Here is an 18,356-nt window from a genome sequence, read left to right on the forward strand (position 1 = left end):
CCCATGGGGTGGTGCCTGGGAGCTCCCCCTCAGCATCCCTGAGAAAATCAGCTTTTATTGCCCACTCTCTGGAAAATCGTTTGTGCAGCGCCCAGGAAAACTCTGGAATCCCAGGAAAACTCTGGAATCCCAGGAGAAGTGGCAGAGTTGGGGAATGTTGTGTTACAAACATCCCCCAGTGCCACCCCCAGCTCCAGAAACGCTTCCTACCCATGAGCAGGGTGAAACTGTTCTCAGCTTCCTCGTGGAAATAAAGATCCCATTATGGATCAAGTTTTGTAATACACACAAATTCCCAATGGGATCACGTCCCAGTGGAGCTTCAAAGATTTAACTGTGCCCAGAATTTAAAGGTAATTGTAAAATCCCAGAAAGGTTTGGGTAGGAAGGGATTTTAAGGATCACTCAATCCCCCTCCTGCCATGGGACAACTTCCACCATCCCAGGGTGATCCAAGCCTCATCCAGCCTGGCTTTGGGCACTGCCAGGGATCCAGGGGCAGCCCCAGCTGCTCTGGGCACCTGTGCCAGGGTCTCCCCACCCTCCCAGGGAACAATTCCTGCCCAATATCCCATCCATCCCTGCTCTCTTTCAGTTTAAAGCCATTCCCACTCCTCAAAGATGCATTTCCATTCTGCACTGCTGTGAGCAGCACAAGCAGCGCTCCCCTCGGTCAGGTCAAGTGTCCCTTGAGGAGCCAGACAAGGAGAGGAGCTGGTTCTGCTGCTCAGGAGCTCTCTACCAACTCTTCCTGCAGATCAGCTCAAAACTTTTTTACCTGGTGGCTCAACAAAGAAAGAGGTATCTGGTCCCTTCATGTCCTGCTGAGCTCCCATCCAGTATTCTTCAGGTGCTGTGGGGAACAAACACTCTGAGCCCAGCCCTGATCCCACAGGGCCTTTCCCAGTGGAAGATCTTGACTCTGCTGTTTTGGGAGTTCATCCTCAGGGAAGTTTTACATTCCCTCTATGAGAGGTACCAGAACATGCTGCTCTTCCACAATTATTGGGAGTGAAATGCTGAGTTACACCCAGCACTGACCCCAGGAGCCAAAAGAGGAGTTTCTTTCCTCAGTTCCTCTGGGCAAGTGGCTCTGGGTAGCCCTGCCTAAGCAGGGGGTTGGAAAAGTTCCAACCTGTGAACAATCCTGTGATCCCCTAACGCAGAATCCCAGGATGGTTTGGGCTGGAAGGGACCTTAAACCCACCCAGTGCCCCCATGCCATGGCAGGGACACCTTCCCCTGCCCCAGGAGCTCCAGCCCCAGTGTCCAGCCTGGCACTGGGCACTGCCAGGGATCCAGGGGCAGCCCCAGCTGCTCTGGGCACTTGTGCCAAAGCCTCACCCCACAACATTCCCCCTGAACCAGCAGCTGTCCATGCCAAGAGAAAACTTTCCAGTCTTGGCTCATTTTATGAATCAATTCCCCACCAAGACTCTTTAGGACCTGTAAAGTGGGATTCTCCAGCTGCAAACCCTCCAAACCCAGCCAGTAAGAGAAAACATTTGCTTCTCACCTGCTTTTCCTGGCAGGAATTCTGTGCCTGACTCGAGGCCGATGAAGGCTGATGGGTCCAGAGCCTCTGCAGGGGAATACAGGGACCCCAGGAAAGGTTGTTCAGGTCCCATCATGGATCCATGTGGAGCTAAGGAAATAAAAAAACTTCAGTTAATCACCAGCCCTGATGATTCCTCTCCTAAATTTCAAGTCCTGCCACACTTGGACTGTTCTGCTCAGCAGCAGTTGAGATAAATCTGCATCAAATGTTAGTTCTGCTTCACAAACCAGAAATTCTGTGTTTAATAGAACTTTTGGACAAGGTGTAAGAGAGCAAACACAGGCAAATTATTTCCTTTGGCTTTCTGCTTCTGTTCCCATGAATTCCTGCTGGTAATCCCTTAATAATCCAATATTAATATAATAATCCAGGAGCTGAAATCCTACACTTTGCAGAAAAAGCTCCCGAGTATCTGGGGTTTAGCCATTAAAACAACAACAGGGGAAAAAAAGTGAATTTCCAACCTTAATTTTCAGTAGATGGAAAGCAAGAGAGAAAACTCCACACCAGAGAGGTGGGGAGGAGCAGGAGGAGCTCACCAAGGATGTCCCTGGCAGCATCGGCGTGGCCTGGGAACAGCGGCACGTTCCTCATGTCCGTGGGGAAGGACAAGTCTGGAAGGTTCTCCCCTCTGTGGAGGCTGAAAGGCTCTGCCAGAGACACAACCAGGCAGGGTCACACCCAGGGGACAAGGATTGCAACAAGATTCACCAAATCCCAACGCTGCACTTGCAAGGAAAAGCTGCTTTTGGGATTCTTCCCCAGGAGCAAACCCCTTGGGATCAGAATTTACAGCCAGCAGTAACCCTCAGCTGCTCAGGGTGATTTTTGGGGAAAGTGGAGCATGGCTGTTCCTGCAGGAACTGTGTCCTTCTGCCCTGATGGACACATCCCATGGATCTGTGTCAGGAGCAGGGCTCAGCTCAGCCCAGAGCAGGGAAAGGTGTGCGAGCTCTGAGCTCTCCCAGCCAGGAACTGCGTCCCAGTATGAACTGGGCTGATGAACTGGTATTTTAACCAAGTTACTGGGGAATGGAAACATCTCCCAGTATCCCAGGCAGACTGTCCCATCCCTGGAAGTGCCCAAGGCCAGGCTGGACAGGGTTTGGAGCAACCTGGGGGGTGTCCCTGCCATTCAGGGGTGGCACTGGGTGGGCTTTAAGGTCCCTGTCACCCCATTCCTCTGGCCCTGGGAGCCATTCCCTGTGTCCTGTCCCTCCATCCCTTGTCCCCAGTCCCTCTCCAGCTCTCCTGGAGCCCCCTCAGGCCCTGCAAGGGGCTCTGAGCTCTCCCTGGAGCTTCTCCTCTCCAGAGGAACACCCTACTTCCAGACACTCGGATTTCCTCCGGTTAAACCCAGTGCAGAGGGATTTGGTTGAGGGCTGTGGCTCATTTTCATCCCTGACAGCCCAGCCTGAGCTGTTCCCATGCCCACACTGTGCTGGGATGTCAAGATCAGGTGAGCTGAGTCAATTCCTTTATAAACCTGTCAGATTATTTGAGATGCCAAGACAACATTTTGCCTTGGAGCAACGTGCAGAGTATTTTGATTTCAAGCTGTTTAGAACAGGATTGCCAAGCCTGAACAACTGCCTCCTTTCCAATTAAAAACCAACCCCCAAAAAACAAGGAAAAACAAACAAACAAAAAAAAAAAAGATCATGACTGAAACCAATTTAAAACTAAAAGAGATCCTGCTGATGTTCCCTCTTTGCTCAGCAGTTGGATGATCTGGAAAAAATGGGAAACTCAGATTTCTGCACTGGAGGGAAAAGGGGAGAAGTGGGAGAGCTGAAATTTCCCCAAGGAATTACAGGAATGGTGATCAGGAGATCCTTTACACCACTGGCCACAGAATCTTCTCCTTGGGAGGGAAATCGTCCTCCCACTTTTTGGAAAGTGGAATATTGAAATATTTGATATACAAATATTGAATAAACCCACAGATTTCTCTGAGTCTGATGTCCCCATTTTTCTCCTGTTGACAAGTCCTTAAAGCTGCTCTGTGCCTTCTGATCCCTCTGCTCCATTATGGGAATTCTAAGCAGAATCTCATTTATATCCAACTGGAAGAGCAACACAGGGGATCCTGAATTTTATGTGGTGCCTGTACAGGTGTGCAAGACACTCCAGAGACATAAAACCTAAAGAAATGTGGTTTCATGCAACAAATAAACTCAAATATTCCTATTATTCAGGCCAAAAGAACACTGGGTGATGGGCCAGGTATTTAAATTGTTCCTAATTAACACATTTGACACGTGGCTCTTGAACAGAATTATATCAATGTCCCATTCCTGCACCCACACAGCAACAGGAGGGAAAACCCAAGGAACCTGCAGCTCTTCCATGAACCATTTCTCATCCTTGTAAAAACCCATCAGCTCTTCACAGAATCCCTTACAGAGAGAGATTCAGGCAGTAAGAAAATCACACACAAAGCAGGCCTGCAGTACTCAAAAACATATTAAAAATAGAAATTCCATCCTGTATCTTTTGAGGTTGATTGCCTGGGATAATCTGGGCAGGACACACATTTCTGAGGGCCAGCAAGCAATGGAATTTCAAAAAATGAAATTTTTTGAAATTTTGGAGGAAATAAGAGGAAAGAAGAGGAAATGGAAGGGAGGCTGTTGGGTGAAGGTGAAGCTGCCTGCAGGGCTGGGTTACACAGGGTGCAGCTCATTCTCAGGAGTGTCAGCAGTGCCAGGATGGGACAGAGGGACAGCACTGCCTGGGGACAGACCTGGCCAGGTTTGTTCTGAAACCACAGTGCTCCCAGCACTTCAGCTCTGGGAGTCCCCCAGAAACCGCTCTGGCCATCGAATCCCAGAATTGTAAGGCTTGGAAAAGTCCTCCAAGATCATTGACTCCAAGCTTTGACCAAATACCCCCAAAACTCATCACAAAATGTTGTGTCTGCTTGGGTTTGGGACACTCCCAGGGATGGGGATTCCAGCACTGCCCTGGGGCAGCACTCAACCACTCTGTAATGAAGGAATTTTCCCAATTTCCACCCTGAGCCTCCCCTGGCCCAGCCTGAGGCTGTTCCCTCTCCTCCTGTCCCTGTTCCCTGGGATCAGAGCCAGAAATTCCCCCTGAGCTGCTCCCAGCCCCGAGCTCCAGGAATCCAGAGGCTGTCCAGGGCAGGAGAGCAGAATTCCCTGCAGGGATGGAGCCAGGAATGGAGCCAGGAATTCCAAGAGGTGCATCCCAAAATCAGGGATGCTCCAGGCTCCTGAGCCATCCTACCAGCCATGTCCATGGGTTTGAAGCACAGCTCCCTCTCCTCTGCTGACCACGAGTCGTTGCGGTCCAGGAACTCTTTGTAGGACATCTTCTCATCCATGATTTCTCCTGGGAACACTGACATGGGAGAGGAAAACAACCCAGTCAAACACTGAAATATTTCCAGTGGATGGTTGTACATTGGGATGTGACATCCCCAGGTAACAGGGACTGGCAGCTAAACCAGAGACCACAATATTCATTTTTTATTCATTTTTTATTCATTTTTTATTCATTTTTTCTTCATTTTTCTTCATTTTTTCTTCATTTTTTCTTCATTTTTTACTGGCTTGACCCAGCTCTCCAAATACAAGACACACAATAATTGGGATTTCTGTGTCCTGATGCACATGGAAAATCAAGAACAGGCTCACATGGCAGTGCTGTCCTGGTCCAAAGCCTCCAGTTGTACAAAAGGAACAAAACCCTGAGTCCTGAGGCTTTAAACAGGACAAACTCAGTGGGAAGGTTCAAAATTAAAACCACTTCTAGCTTTATTTCAGTTTTAAGGAGGCCTGAATTTGCCAACTTTTCTGAGGACAACATTAGAGTTTTAAAGTGGTTCCAGTTTCTTCTGGAAAAAAACAGAAATATTTACAGTGACTCCTCCTCTCATCCCCAATTCTCTGCTCTCTGCCAATCTCTTTATTTTAGTATTTTTACCTTCACTTGGGCTGACAATACCTGCAAGCCTGGAGCTCAGGAGATGAAATTCATCACAAAATATGCCTGGATGTAACCCTTAATACAGTGCAAAACTGCAGTTAATAAAAACAACCCCAATGTTAAGGCACAGAAGGAAAGAATTCACTAAAAACACAACCCTGGTCTGTAAAATCAACAATCTGGAGGTGTCAGGTGGGCTGAGAGCTCACAGCAAGGTGGGCAGAGATATAAATATAATAGTAATAGTAATAATAATAATAATAATAATAATAATAATAATAATAATAATAATAATAATAATAATAATAATAATAATAGTAATAATAGATTTTGTGGGGCTTGGAGTTTGTTTTACACCTTAAAACAAGGAAAGGTCACCGGTACAAATCATCAGTGGGTTCAACAATTTGCTCAGAATTTGGGTTCAGAGGAGCAGGAGGGGATTCCTTGGAGTTTGAAACATGTCCAAACCTCTGATTAGGGGTAAATATTAATTATTACTTCTAATTAATAATAATAAAATTAATCATATAAATATTTAATAATATTTTAAACAACAATTTAAATAATACATTCTATAACTATAGAACATATTGGATAACTTATGTTATATATGCTATAAATAAATGTAAGATATAAATATATAGCATATATATTATATAGCAGATACATTATAATTATTATATATATCATATATACATTATATATACTTTATAGAATATTTTATGTTTTCATTTATATTATTATATATTATATTATATTATATTATATTATATTATATTATATTATATTATATTATATTATATTATATTATATTATATTATATTATATTATATTATATTATATTATATTATATTATATTATATTATATTATATTATATTATATTATATTATATTATATTTTTTCATGTGTTTAATATTATACACAATAATTTTATACATTTATAAATATATGTAAATTATATATTGTACATTATTCTATACATACTTTTATTTCTATACACACACACACACATATAAATGAGTATATGCAATGATTAATACAAATAATATCAATTTTACTTCCAGAGCAGTGGGGATTCTGCTTTTCTGCCAGTGCCTTTCAGCTTTTATTCTTATTTATTCTTATTTATTTTATTTCAGCTTTTATTCTTATTTATTTATATTTATTTTATCTTATTTCAGCTTTTATTCTTATTTTTTTTATCTTATTTCAGCTTTTATTCTTATTTATTCTTATTTATTTTATCTTATTTCGGCTTTTATTCCTACTTATTTTATATTATTTCAGATTTTATTCTTATTTATTTTATTTTAAATGGCTGCCTTTGCCATTGCTGACTTCAGGAGGGTTTCTCAAGGACAGGGGGACAGGGGAGTCACCAATCCCCCAAAACTTCTGAGCCTGGAGCAGCTAAAAACCTGAGCACTTCACCAGAAAAGATTTTATTATTGTTTTATTTGATCCTGTAGTGCATTTTTGGTAATGTTTTATTTAGCTTTGCCAAGTGCTTTGGAGATAAAGTGCCACTGAGATGTGTCAAGGGACATTATTTTTATTTACCATTATTTGTGGTACAGAACAGCCAGGGATTTAATTAGATTCCACTGTAAATTCCTCTAGACAGGAGCCTGTCATTTGCGTGTCTATAAAACTATTTAAAGCAAAAAAAAAATAAAATTAGAAGACACTGAAAGTCCTTGACAGTGTGAGGAAGAGCCTGGGAGCAGTTAAAAACATTCAAGAACTTCTTGAAAGATGATTTTATGGTATTATGACATTAACAGAATGATGGTTGGACCATGCTGAGGCTGATGGAGAGCTTGAACTCTAAATATTTCAAACAAATCTATTTGTTAGCACTAAAAATACACTGGCATATTGCCACTATGCAAGATTTCACAGGGAAGAACATAAAATTAGGGTCAAAAAGGTAAATCTGGGGAAAAAAACTCCATTTTTTGGGTTTTTTTTAGGAGCCAGGTTGTGTTCATGCCTCTGAATTGAGCAGGGAACCACAACTGGGGCTGGGGAAGGAGGGAGCAGAGAGAGACAAAAGGAAAAAAGGAATTGTGATGGGAAATATTTCCATTTGACATCAGATGAAACAGAGTTGAGCAAAATTCTGTGGGTGTTTGGAAGCCCTGAGCTGCAGCAAAGCCCCAGATCCTGCAGCAGCAGCAGTTGGGAGCTGCCTCTGCCAAATCCTTCCCAATGGAAACCCAAGACTGGAATGTTCTTCACACAATATTTTCACAACAGATGCAAATGAAGAAGTCAGAGAAGGCAGGAATCCAGAGCAAGGAGGGATGCAGGAGCAGGGCCAAGCCAGGACAACAAAGATTTCTGGATCAAACCACCACCAGCAAAACCCCTCCATCATTCCCAAAATGTTTTCCGAGCTCTTTGCCATAAATTTCCACTTCCAGCTTATTTGTCACCCCCAGCCCATCCCAATATTCAGTTTCCCCTTATCAAACCTGGAATATAAAATGTGATCTCAGATTTCCTGAGGACTGGCAAAAGAGGATTTTTCAGTTCCAAACCCAAAGCTCACGTTCTGCCTCTGACCTACCAACAAAACCCACCCAGGACCACAAAAAGGAGAATCCAAACTCATCCAAGGCCCAGTGCTGGCAGTGCCTGGGAATTGTGCATCGGCAGCAGATAAAGCACTGCACACAAAACACAAATCTGACAGATCCCAAACCTGCAAAGCAATTTTAGCAAGTATTAAAGCTGGCTGATAGCTGAAAATCCGGTTAGGAGCCCTGATAATATAAACCAACGTAGGATTAGAGCTCACAAAGTCTTGCTCAAAGGGAAAAAAACCACCAATAACAACGTACTTACAAACCAAACTGGCTCCTGACAGTAAAAACAAGGATCCCATGCAAGTGGCACCTTCCCTGCAGTGATCCAGGGTGGGATGAGGGTGGAACATTTAGCAGAGCTGCTGACAGAGTCCCATTGTTTGTTTGATCATCTCTCTGCAAAGCTCAGCACGGTCACATCAACCAGTTCCCAGTTAAAGCAGCCAAAATGCTCCTGGAGGCACTGGTGGGGGACAGGAGCAGCTCCTGGAGCTGCTGGCACATCCCAGGGGAATGGGAAGCTCTCTGAGGAGAGGATTATGAGCTCAAGCCTTTGTGAGGCAGGAGATGCTAATCTTGAGAGGTCACCGGCCAGAGCTCCAGCTCAGGGTTAAAGATCTTCAAAATGAGTGAGTGAGCAGCCAGGAGAGGGCCCTGCCAGCACCCAGCAGGGAAAACTGGGAAAGGGAAAGCTTGGGAGCTTCATTCCTGCATCCCAAAGGGAATTTGGTCTCCTCACACAGAGGCAGAGTTGGCCTTGCTGGAATCCCCAGAGAGAGCAGCAGTTTGATCAGCCATGCCAAAAGATTCCCAGGGATGTGAACACACATCCCCCTCTGCAGGGTGTGGGATCCACAGCCTTAAAAAGGAGCTTCAGAATCAGAGTCATGGAATGGTTTGGGTTGGAAAGGACCCTGAAGCCACCCAGAGCCACCCCTGCCATGGCAGGGACACCTCCCACTGTCCCAGGTGGATCCAAACCCATCCAGCCTGGCCTTGGGCACTGCCAGGGATCCAGGGGCAGCCACAGCTGCTCTGGGAATTCCATCCCAGCCAGGAATTCCTTCCCAATATCCCATCCAAGCACTGGGAGCCATTCCCTGTGTCCTGTCCCTCCATCCCTTGTCCCCAGTCCCTCTCCAGCTCTCCTGGAGAGCCCAAGGTCTCCCTGGAGCCTTTCCTTCCCAGACTGGATGTTTTAAGGATTCCCCAGGAGGTTCAGTCTGGTCTGGGAGCACCTGGTGCCTGTGTGAGGACCTGCCCATGCTCAGGACATTTATTAAGGAGCAATTTCTGATTCCCATCTGAGGGAATTTACCTGCATGTCCTGTCTCATTTCCAGGCACACAGCCCTTCCATCTGCTGCTGTACAGGATGGGATCTACCTGGAACATCAGCTAAAAATCCCCACAGGCAGCCAAGACATTCCAGGATCTCCTTCCTTTGCTCAGGACGTTATTTCCAGACATTATTTTGGGTAAGGGAGGCAAAAGTTTCACCTGAAAAGATGCTCAGGCTCTCTTTGTGCCTGTTGGCTTTGGAGCAAACATGGAGCATCCTGCAGGAAAATCTCCTCAATGCTTTATTATCAGTCTGATAATTTTGTAAAATAAAATATTGTCTAGTTCAGCTCAGAGTGAAGGGTCTGAGAATCCCCATGAGTGAGTTTTGCAGTCAAGCTTCACTAATCCCCAGAATCTAAGGGATAAGCACAGACAGAACTACATGGAAAAAGATGTCACCCAGCCACCCAAAGGAAGGTTGTACATTTTTATCCAAGGGGATGAGAGCTCAAGATCCCAAGAAGTTTTTGCATTTAATGAATATCTAAAGCCTTGATGGAGGACAAATTCACCCAGAGCAGAGCTGTCAAAGCTGGTTTCTCCTCCCTTTCCTCTTGTCAGTGAAATGCAGCAATTCCATTTTACTGAGAGCTAAAATCTGAGGGGGCTGCACACTGGGCAGCTGGGCCAGAGAGGCTCTGCAGGATCCAGCCCTGCCTAAGCCCAAGCCCAGCTGAGATGAGCTCAAGGTGGCAGAGGCTCCACAGATCCAGCCTTTTGGAGAAAAGACATTTCTGTCCTTGCAGAAGAGAGAAGTTTAACTCCCAGGAGCCAGTGCTGAGCCCAGATCTGGCTGAGATGACACAAAATAATTTCACAGAAGATCAGAATGATTTGGGCTGGATGGGACCTTAAAGCTCATCTCATTCCAACCTCCCACTGTCCCAGGCTGCTCCTGGGCCTGGGACACTTCCAGGGATCCAGGGGCAGCCCCAGCTGCTCTGGGAATTCTGTCCCAGCCAGGAATTCCCTCCCAGTATCCCACCCATCCCTGCCCTCTGGCACTGGGAGCCATTCCCCCTTGCCCTGGCACTCTCGAGTCCCTGCAATGAGAAGCAAATTAAATTCCACCACTGAGCTGGATGGGAAGATCAGGAATCTATTAAAGTCCCTCAATAAACTGCAGGGCATTTCAGAGGGTGCTGACAGTTCCAGAAGGGTTTTACTGCTTTCCCTCTGAAATTCCATGAGGTTACATAATCCTGAATGCTAAGAGTCTGTCACAACTGGTATCTCCAAACTTCAGAGATGCCAAGTCAGTAACTTCAAAGTTCAACACAAGGTTCATGTTCTGCCTTGTAAAAAAAATCTGCAAGGGAAAAAAAAAAAAATAAATGCAGTTGCTACAGTTTCCTGTCCAGCTGTTTTCCCTTCCTTATTTCTCCTTCCCAGAGGGGATTTTCCTGGGAGGTGGAACCATGGAGGTGCACAGAGCTCCTGTCTCCCACCTCTCTTCCCCCTGGGAATGTCAGTGCCCAGGGAGTGAGGAATCCTCAGCACAGCTCCAGGGGACAGCACAGCTCCCACCTCTGCAGACTTCTCACCCAGAACCAGCCTCAACAGACCCATCTTTTATTAACAAGGGCACCTGGAGCTCTGCTCTTAAACAAAACACTCACTAAAGGCTTATTCCAATGGTATTGGAAATAAAACCAGGTGTTGAGAGCTGGGGAGGGACTGGGGACAAGGGATGGAGGGACAGGACACAGGGAATGGCTGCCACTGCTTGGATGGGATATTGGGAAGGAATTCCTGGCTGGGATGGAATTCCCAGAGCAGCTGGGGCTGCCCCTGGATCCCTGGCAGTGCCCAAGGCCAGCCTGGAAGGGTTTGGAGCAGCCTGGGACGGTGGGAGGTGTCCCTGCTTGGACTTTTTGTTTTTTTCTCAGCCAAGTGGTACAACTTAGACACTTCTCCTGTTTCACTTGGGTTTCTTCCTAAAGCCATGAGCCCTGTACACATCCCTGGCAGGGAATGTTTCAATCCACAGCCAGGTAAAATCCCCCCAAAGGCTCTGAGCAGGCCCCAGGTGAGGTGCAGGTGACACAGAGAACACAAACCCTGGGCAGGGCTGGGCCAGCTCAATCCCTGCCCCCTTCCCTGGCCCTGAATCCTCCTCAGAACTGAGGAGAGTCCATGGGAAGGTCTCTGGGCACCCTGCCTGACATGCCTGAAGCTGAAATAACATCAACTCTGAGGCAAAAGAATCATAATGTGGGCACAGGAGGCCTGTCCAAACCCTGCTGTGCTGGCACGGGGAGAGCCCCAGAGATCCCAGAATCTTGGAATCATCCAGGCTGGAAAAGAGCTCCAAGGCCAGAGTCCCAGCTGTGCCCAATCCCCACCTTGTCCCCAGCCCAGAGCCCTGAGTGTCACCTCCAGGTGTTCCTGGGACACCTCCAGGGATGGGCACTCCAAACCTCCCTGGGCACTTCCAAGGCCTGAGCTCCCTTTCCATGGGGAAATTCCTGCTGATGTCCCCCCTGAGGCCGTTCCCTCTCCTCCTGTCCCTGTTCCTGGCAGCAGAGCCTGACCCCATGGCTGTCCCCTCCTGCCAGGGAGTTTTGGAGAACCAGAAAGTCCCTCCTGAGGCTCCTTTTCTCCAGGCTGAGCTGTGAGCAGCAGCTGCAGCCTCCTCCTGCCTGCCCCAGCCACAGCTCCCGAGCACGGAGATGTCACAGCCATGGACACACAGGGACAAAGATCCTGAGGGAAAAACAAGGATCACCTGCACTTCCATGGAATCTCCCAGCCAGCTGTGTTTCTTTGATGCACTACAGGAGGCTCCTGACTTCCAGAGCAGCCTGGAAGGAGCTCCAAGGCGTTTTTGGGGGGGTGCCAGCCCAGCCAGGGACGGCGTGTCCCCTGTGTCCCCTGCCAGCAGTGACAGTGCAGTCTGCAGAGGAGCCATGACCTGCAGTGCTGTCAGCCCTCCTTCCCAGCAGGGAAATGCTATTTCCCCTGAAAGGACTGTTACCAAATTTAAACAGCTTTATCCTGATTCAGGGAATGCTGAGGTTCAAAGCTCTGTTCTGAGCAGCTCCGTGGGGCAGCACGAAGGGATCAGCAGGAGGATTCAAAGGTCACTGCTGAGCCTGGTGCTCAAACCTCTCACAGGGACACAGGAATTGCACCCTGGAGGGGTCTGGAAGTTCCCCCAGGAAAAGTGAAGCAGTCTCTAGGTCAGGGACACAGATCTGTGCCTCTGGAGAAGGGGGGAGGGATGAGCAGAGACACACCAGACCCAGACAAGGAACCTGAGAGCTTGGGAGGAGAGCAGGAACAGCTGTAATGGAGCTGGGAGCTGCAGAATGTGCTCTGCTACCTCCTGTAATGGAGCTGGGAGCTGCAGAATGTGCTCTGGTACCTCCTGTAATGGAGCTGGGAGCTGCAGAATGTGCTCTGGTACCTCCTGTAATGGAGCTGGGAGCTGCAGAATGTGCTCTGGTACCTCCTGTAATGGAGCTGGGAGCTGCAGAATGTGCTCAGGTACCTCCTGTAATGGAGCTGGGAGCTGCAGAATGTGCTCTGGTACCTCCAGGTGTGTGGGGACTCCTGGGGCTCAGCAGCACAGGATGCCACAGGCTCTGGATTCCACTCCCTGCAAGTGGCCATGGCCAGGATGGACAGGGCTTGGAGCAACCTGGGCTAGGGGAGGGTGTCCCATGGTCCCTTCCCACCCACACCATTCCATGGTTCTGTCACTCTCCTCTTGCTCAGCACAAAGCCCAGGAATACCCTCCAGGCCAGCCAAGATCTTGGGTTGGTACCAGACACGGTTCAGGGAGCCCTGAGCTGCAGCCTGGGCCGATGCCAACACCTACAGAGGGTTCAGGACACCACAAACACAGAAAAGCAGCCAAAGCAGCATCTGCTGCATCTGCACGCTGGACTGGGACTTGCAAAGTGCCTCCTGCTCCCAGGAAATCCAAAAGCCACAGAGTGGATTAAAAAAAAAAATACCTGAGGAATAAAAAGTCAGCAAAATTCCCAAAATTCCCCTGCTTCCCACTGATGATGATGATCTGGTACCTCAAACCTTCCCTTTTTATTTTTTTTTCAATGCAATCAGGCCCAGAGAAGAACACAAAACTAAATAAAAGCAGCACTTCCAGTCTCTGCTGGGGATCACGAGCTCCAAGTGTGTTCCTTTGAGAGTCAATATTTACAGAACCATGAAGAAGAACAAGGTCCACACACCAGCTCACCTGATCCACTAAAACACTTCTCAAGGTGAGGAGGGCACAAAACTCTGACTTTTCTCAAAACTTACAGCAAATAAAACACATGAAGAAAACATCCTCGCTGCACCATGTTGTAGTTACACCTCGTCTGCTGCCTCCTCACACTTTTATCACTCCAGCTGCTTCTTTCTGCTTGTGTCATCACTTGTTCTGGTATCTTTTAATGAAAATGAAAGTTAATAATGCTTCACACCCCTAGCCCAGGGTGGTGCCCTCTCCATCACCTGGGAATGCTCATCCCCATTCTGGAGCTCCTCAGGGTCCTGGTCCCTGGCCTGGAGGGAGCCTGTGCTCTCACCCTTATCAAATGATAAAAACCAAAACTGAAGCAGGCAAAGGGCTGAACCCTGCAGCCTCTTGTGCACCACTTTCCATCTCCATCTCCATTTAACAGTTTTCTTCCATCCTTATCTGTGATAAAATGGAAATCCTCTTCTCTGGACTCCTGCACTTCAGTGCTTGTAAATCACTGTGCACCATAATCTGGGGACTTCTTAAATCTCTCCAGCTCTAAGTCCTCACCTCCATTTTTTATTAATTTCCTCCTTTTTTCCCAGACTCTTAAAAGCATTTGGCACAACCTCCTTGGAAATGGTCTGTGAATGCCCTTCCTATCCATACAAACCACTTCCCTCCATTCGTTTTTCAGCACTTTACCTTCCCTACAGGTTTAACTCCTGCCACCCCTGACTGCCAAGATGAGATTATGTTTATTGCCTTTTTCTCCTTCCTGCTCACGTTTTTGCTGCCTAAAAATAGCCAATTCCATCATATTCCTTGTTTCCCACCTTTTCTCATCCAGCTGTCCTAAGGGGAACCATGCAGCAGCTCCATGATTAACCCTTCTCCAGGTCCAAAACATCCCAACTCTTTAGATCAGGTTGGGAGCCAACACTCGTCCCCAAGAGCTGCCAGTGAGGAAGCCCCTGTGAGGATGAGGACTGGATTATAAATATGTAAGGAGTGTGGGAACTCTGGAAAACATCCCTGTAATCCTGCCCCACGTTCCACCACACAGTACCAGCAATTCCAGCCTGCAATTCCAACATCTGGTTGCTGCTTGGATGTGAAATGTTTCATTTCTTTTGACCTACAATCTTTTGGCACTTTCCCTCTGCCTCACATGAGATGGAGAGGAGCCATTCAGAAGTGACAGTATTTACTGTCACCCTTTAAACATATAAATACACACATCCATGTATCTCTATATACTCTTGTGTATTTTTTCTCCTCCTTCCCGGATCCCATCTGTGGGTGCACGGCCCCGAAGCTCCCCCCCACATGCTTGTTGTGCAGAATGAGATGGTGATAATGGAAATAAGGGCTTAAAATAGCAAATTTCCCTTCAGCACTCGAGTGCTGTTTGTTTGTGGCTGTGATTCCAGCAGCCCCTGTTCACACACATCTCCCTGACCTACTTTCAGCTTCCCCAATCCCGTGGCAGAGGCAGCGAGCTCACGGGAGGAATCAGAAGCAGTCAGGAGAAATCTCTCTGCCACGTTTGTAATAGAGTTTTATGGCCATTAATTCCAGCTAGTGTCAAACTAATGACACGAGGGACATCAAAGCATGAAGCCATTTACATAATACCAGAAGAATCTACAATTCTATTAATGTTTATTCAGGCAGCTTCTGCTTGAGAATGAGGAAGATGACACGCTGTCTGTGCTCTTTTGAAATCATTCTAATTTACAGCCCTGCAGAGAGGCAGCCAGTTTTCTAGGAATTCTTTAATTCCTCACTGAGGAGTTACTGATGTTATGAAATAAACCCCACCAATTTTCATTTTCCTCTGCAAAACCTCAGAAATAAAGCTGCGGAGGAGCCCTGAGAGGCTGCACCCGGCAGCTGAGGGAGCAGCTCACCTGGAATGGGATGAAGAGGCCAGGGATGGAAGGAGAAGGCTGGGATTGTTGGTGAGATGGTGCTGAGCACTGAGCTGTCTCACCCAGATGGAGCTGACAGCCGGGCCGGGCCGCGGGCTGACGGTGACGAGGGACGACGTTTCCAGGCTCCGGCTCTGGAGCTGCTCCCGGCCCTGCAGGGATCGGCTCTGCCCTGCCAGCCCAGACAGCTCCCAGGGCTTGGGGACAGCACAGCAGGGCACACCAAGGGTCCCAGGAGGCTGCAGGAAGGCTCTGGGCACAGGAAAGCTGTGGGTGACTCCAAAAGGGATGAAATCCTCCATTCCCAACCTCCAGGTTCTCCAGGGTGAGGCTTGAGATTGGAATTGGCCACCAAGGAGAGGAGCATTGAGAAGAGGAACCCTGAGAGGTTTGGGGATGGAGGGACCTTCAGGATCACACCTCCACCATCCCAAGGATGCTCCAAACCCATCCAGCCTGGCCTTGGGCACTGCCAGGGATCCAGGGGCAGCCACAGCTGCTCTGGGAATTCCATCCCAGCCAGGAATTCCTTCCCAATATCCCATCCAACCATTCCCTGTGTCCTGTTCCTCCATCCCTTGTCCCCAGTCCCTCTCCAGCTCTCCTGGAGCCCCTTCAGGCCCTGCTGAATCTGCTCTTGCTCTGGTTGTCTTCAATTCACCGAGGTTTAATGCTGGAACCTGATTTTAGCAGGACTGGAGACACCTCTGAGACAGAAAAGCAGCACAAGACTCAGAAGGTAAAAATCTGATGTGACCCCTGTGAGCAGCAATTCTAAAATCACCACAAAAAGCACAACTGCCAGTTGAAAGCACTCATCAACTCATTTATACAAATATTTATGTGTTTTTAGCTGAAAGTCTGGCCAGGTAAATCTCATCTTCCTCAACTCTCACCTACAAAATGGGGCAACTCTAATTTGGATCTTTCTATGATTATCAGGTTTCCATTCCTATTGAATCTGAGATTGTCTTTAGTAGAATAAAGAGCTGCAGAAAACTTCCTGAAACTGTCAGTGATACACACAAAACTGAAGATCTTTTTTTCTTTTCTTCTTTTAAGCAGAATCAGTAATTTTGGTTGTAAGATTGAGACATAGAACCCTTAAAATATTACAAAACTACCCATAAGTGACATTTTGAAAGAGTTGTTTGCACTACTGGGAAACAGGAGAGTGTTAATGTAGGAGATGGAACATGGAAGGCTTGACAAAGCTGAAAGCAAATTATTTTTATCTGTAGCCAGAGGAAATGTTAGGGAAAGTGGAGACACAAGGAAATGACACAAAGGTAAATAAAGACTTGGCTAAGTGACAAGTGGCAAGGCAATGTCAAAAGGGGAATTCTCTTCCTGGAGGAACATAACCAGTTATTAGAGTGTGAAGGATCCAAAAATAACCTTTGCTTAATGTTTTCACTTTTAATCCTAGAAATCAAAAAGTTCTGATGAAGTTAAAAGAGAAAGTATTTTTTGAAAAATAGGAAATATAAAATATTCTTCCTGCACATCTCAGGACTCAACAGAGCAGCCCAATTTCTGTTACCTGTGCTGGAGGAACAGATGACGCTGCCCAGTGACCAGAACCAGCCTGGAGTCTGGTGATCCCTGGGTTTCCAGGATCCAGGATATTCCCATTTTATCATTTCTCTTGGCAGATCCCATTCCCCAGCCCTGGGATGGGAGTTTTGGAAGCACAAGAAGCTGGGCTCCAATTAAGGCAGAGCTGGTGGCATCCAGCCCCCTCCATCCCATCTCCTGTGCCAAATCCCATTAACAGGGAATGTCACAGTGCCCCTGCAGCCTGAGCCAGGAGTGTTCTGCACCAAACTCTGCCACAGCCTCCTCCTGCTGCTCCCCCTGCCAGCTTGGGAAGCAACAATTGGAATTTTGGCTCAGGAAACCTGAGCTCTCCTCACCATGAGCACTGGGAAGTGCCAGTTTTCCTCCTGGAGCTGGGAAATAACCATCCAACGTGGCAAACTTTCATCTGCACAGCTAAAAAAGGACTCCAGAAGGATGAAATGTCGCTTTTCAGCCTTTCAGTCGTGTGTGAGGGAGCTCCCAACCCTCTGAAATCCAAATCACTGCTGAATCCCCAGGAGCTCAGGAAGAACAGGGACAGACAGGGAGTTTGGCCAGTCTGGTTTTTCAGGAGGGGATGGAAAACACAATTTCACAGAGTCCAGAATATCCTGAGCTGGAAGGGACCCATGAGGGTCATCAAAGGCCAACTCCTGGTCCTGCACAGATTGAACTTGTCACAGAGAAGCACAGGAAATTCTCTTTGAGAGGAGACAGGTCAAACCTCTGCAGCTCCACAGCTCCCTGGCAGGAGGGGACACCAGGTGGGGTTGGGTTCTGCTGCCAGGAACAGGGACAGGAGGAGAGGGAACGGCCCCAGGGGAGGCTCAGGGGGGACAGCAGCAGGAATTTCCCCATGGAAAGGGTGGCCAGGCCTTGGAAGTGCCCAGGGAGGTTTGCAGTGCCCATCCCTGGAAGTGCCCACGGAACACCTGGAGGTGACACTCAGGGCTCTGAGCTGGGGACAATTTGGGCATCAGGCCCAGCTGGGACTCTGTGACCTTGGAGCTCTTTTCCAACCTCCACAATTCCCTGATTCAGTCAATGCTGTGAGCTCTCACTGAAAGGAAGGAGGTTAAAGAGCATCCTAAGTTACGTGACAGAACAAAATCAAACATCCCTCCCAGATATTTTTTGGGGGGTGGTGAACTGTGTTTTGTTCATGTCCTGCAGTCTCCTGTCATTTTTGTGCCTT

The 18,356-nt window shown here is 47.4% G+C and overlaps 1 protein-coding gene across 8 annotated transcripts in view; it reads right to left on the reverse strand.

Annotated features, from left to right (window-relative positions):
- MAP4 (microtubule associated protein 4) overlaps positions 1 to 18,356 on the reverse strand; it is a 145,785-nt gene that overhangs the window by 59,743 nt on the left and 67,686 nt on the right. For all 8 annotated transcript variants that reach the window (XM_058831475.1, XM_058831474.1, XM_058831469.1 and 5 more), the window contains exons 5-8: positions 4,811 to 4,924; positions 2,098 to 2,208; positions 1,517 to 1,645; positions 779 to 853 (exon numbers count right to left, since the gene is read on the reverse strand). In XM_058831475.1, the coding sequence (XP_058687458.1) occupies positions 779 to 853; positions 1,517 to 1,645; positions 2,098 to 2,208; positions 4,811 to 4,924 (429 nt within the window). The remainder of the gene's footprint in view (positions 1 to 778; positions 854 to 1,516; positions 1,646 to 2,097; positions 2,209 to 4,810; positions 4,925 to 18,356) is intronic.

Source organism: Poecile atricapillus, chromosome 2 (assembly GCF_030490865.1).
Source record: "Poecile atricapillus isolate bPoeAtr1 chromosome 2, bPoeAtr1.hap1, whole genome shotgun sequence".
Lineage (NCBI taxonomy): Eukaryota > Metazoa > Chordata > Aves > Passeriformes > Paridae > Poecile > Poecile atricapillus.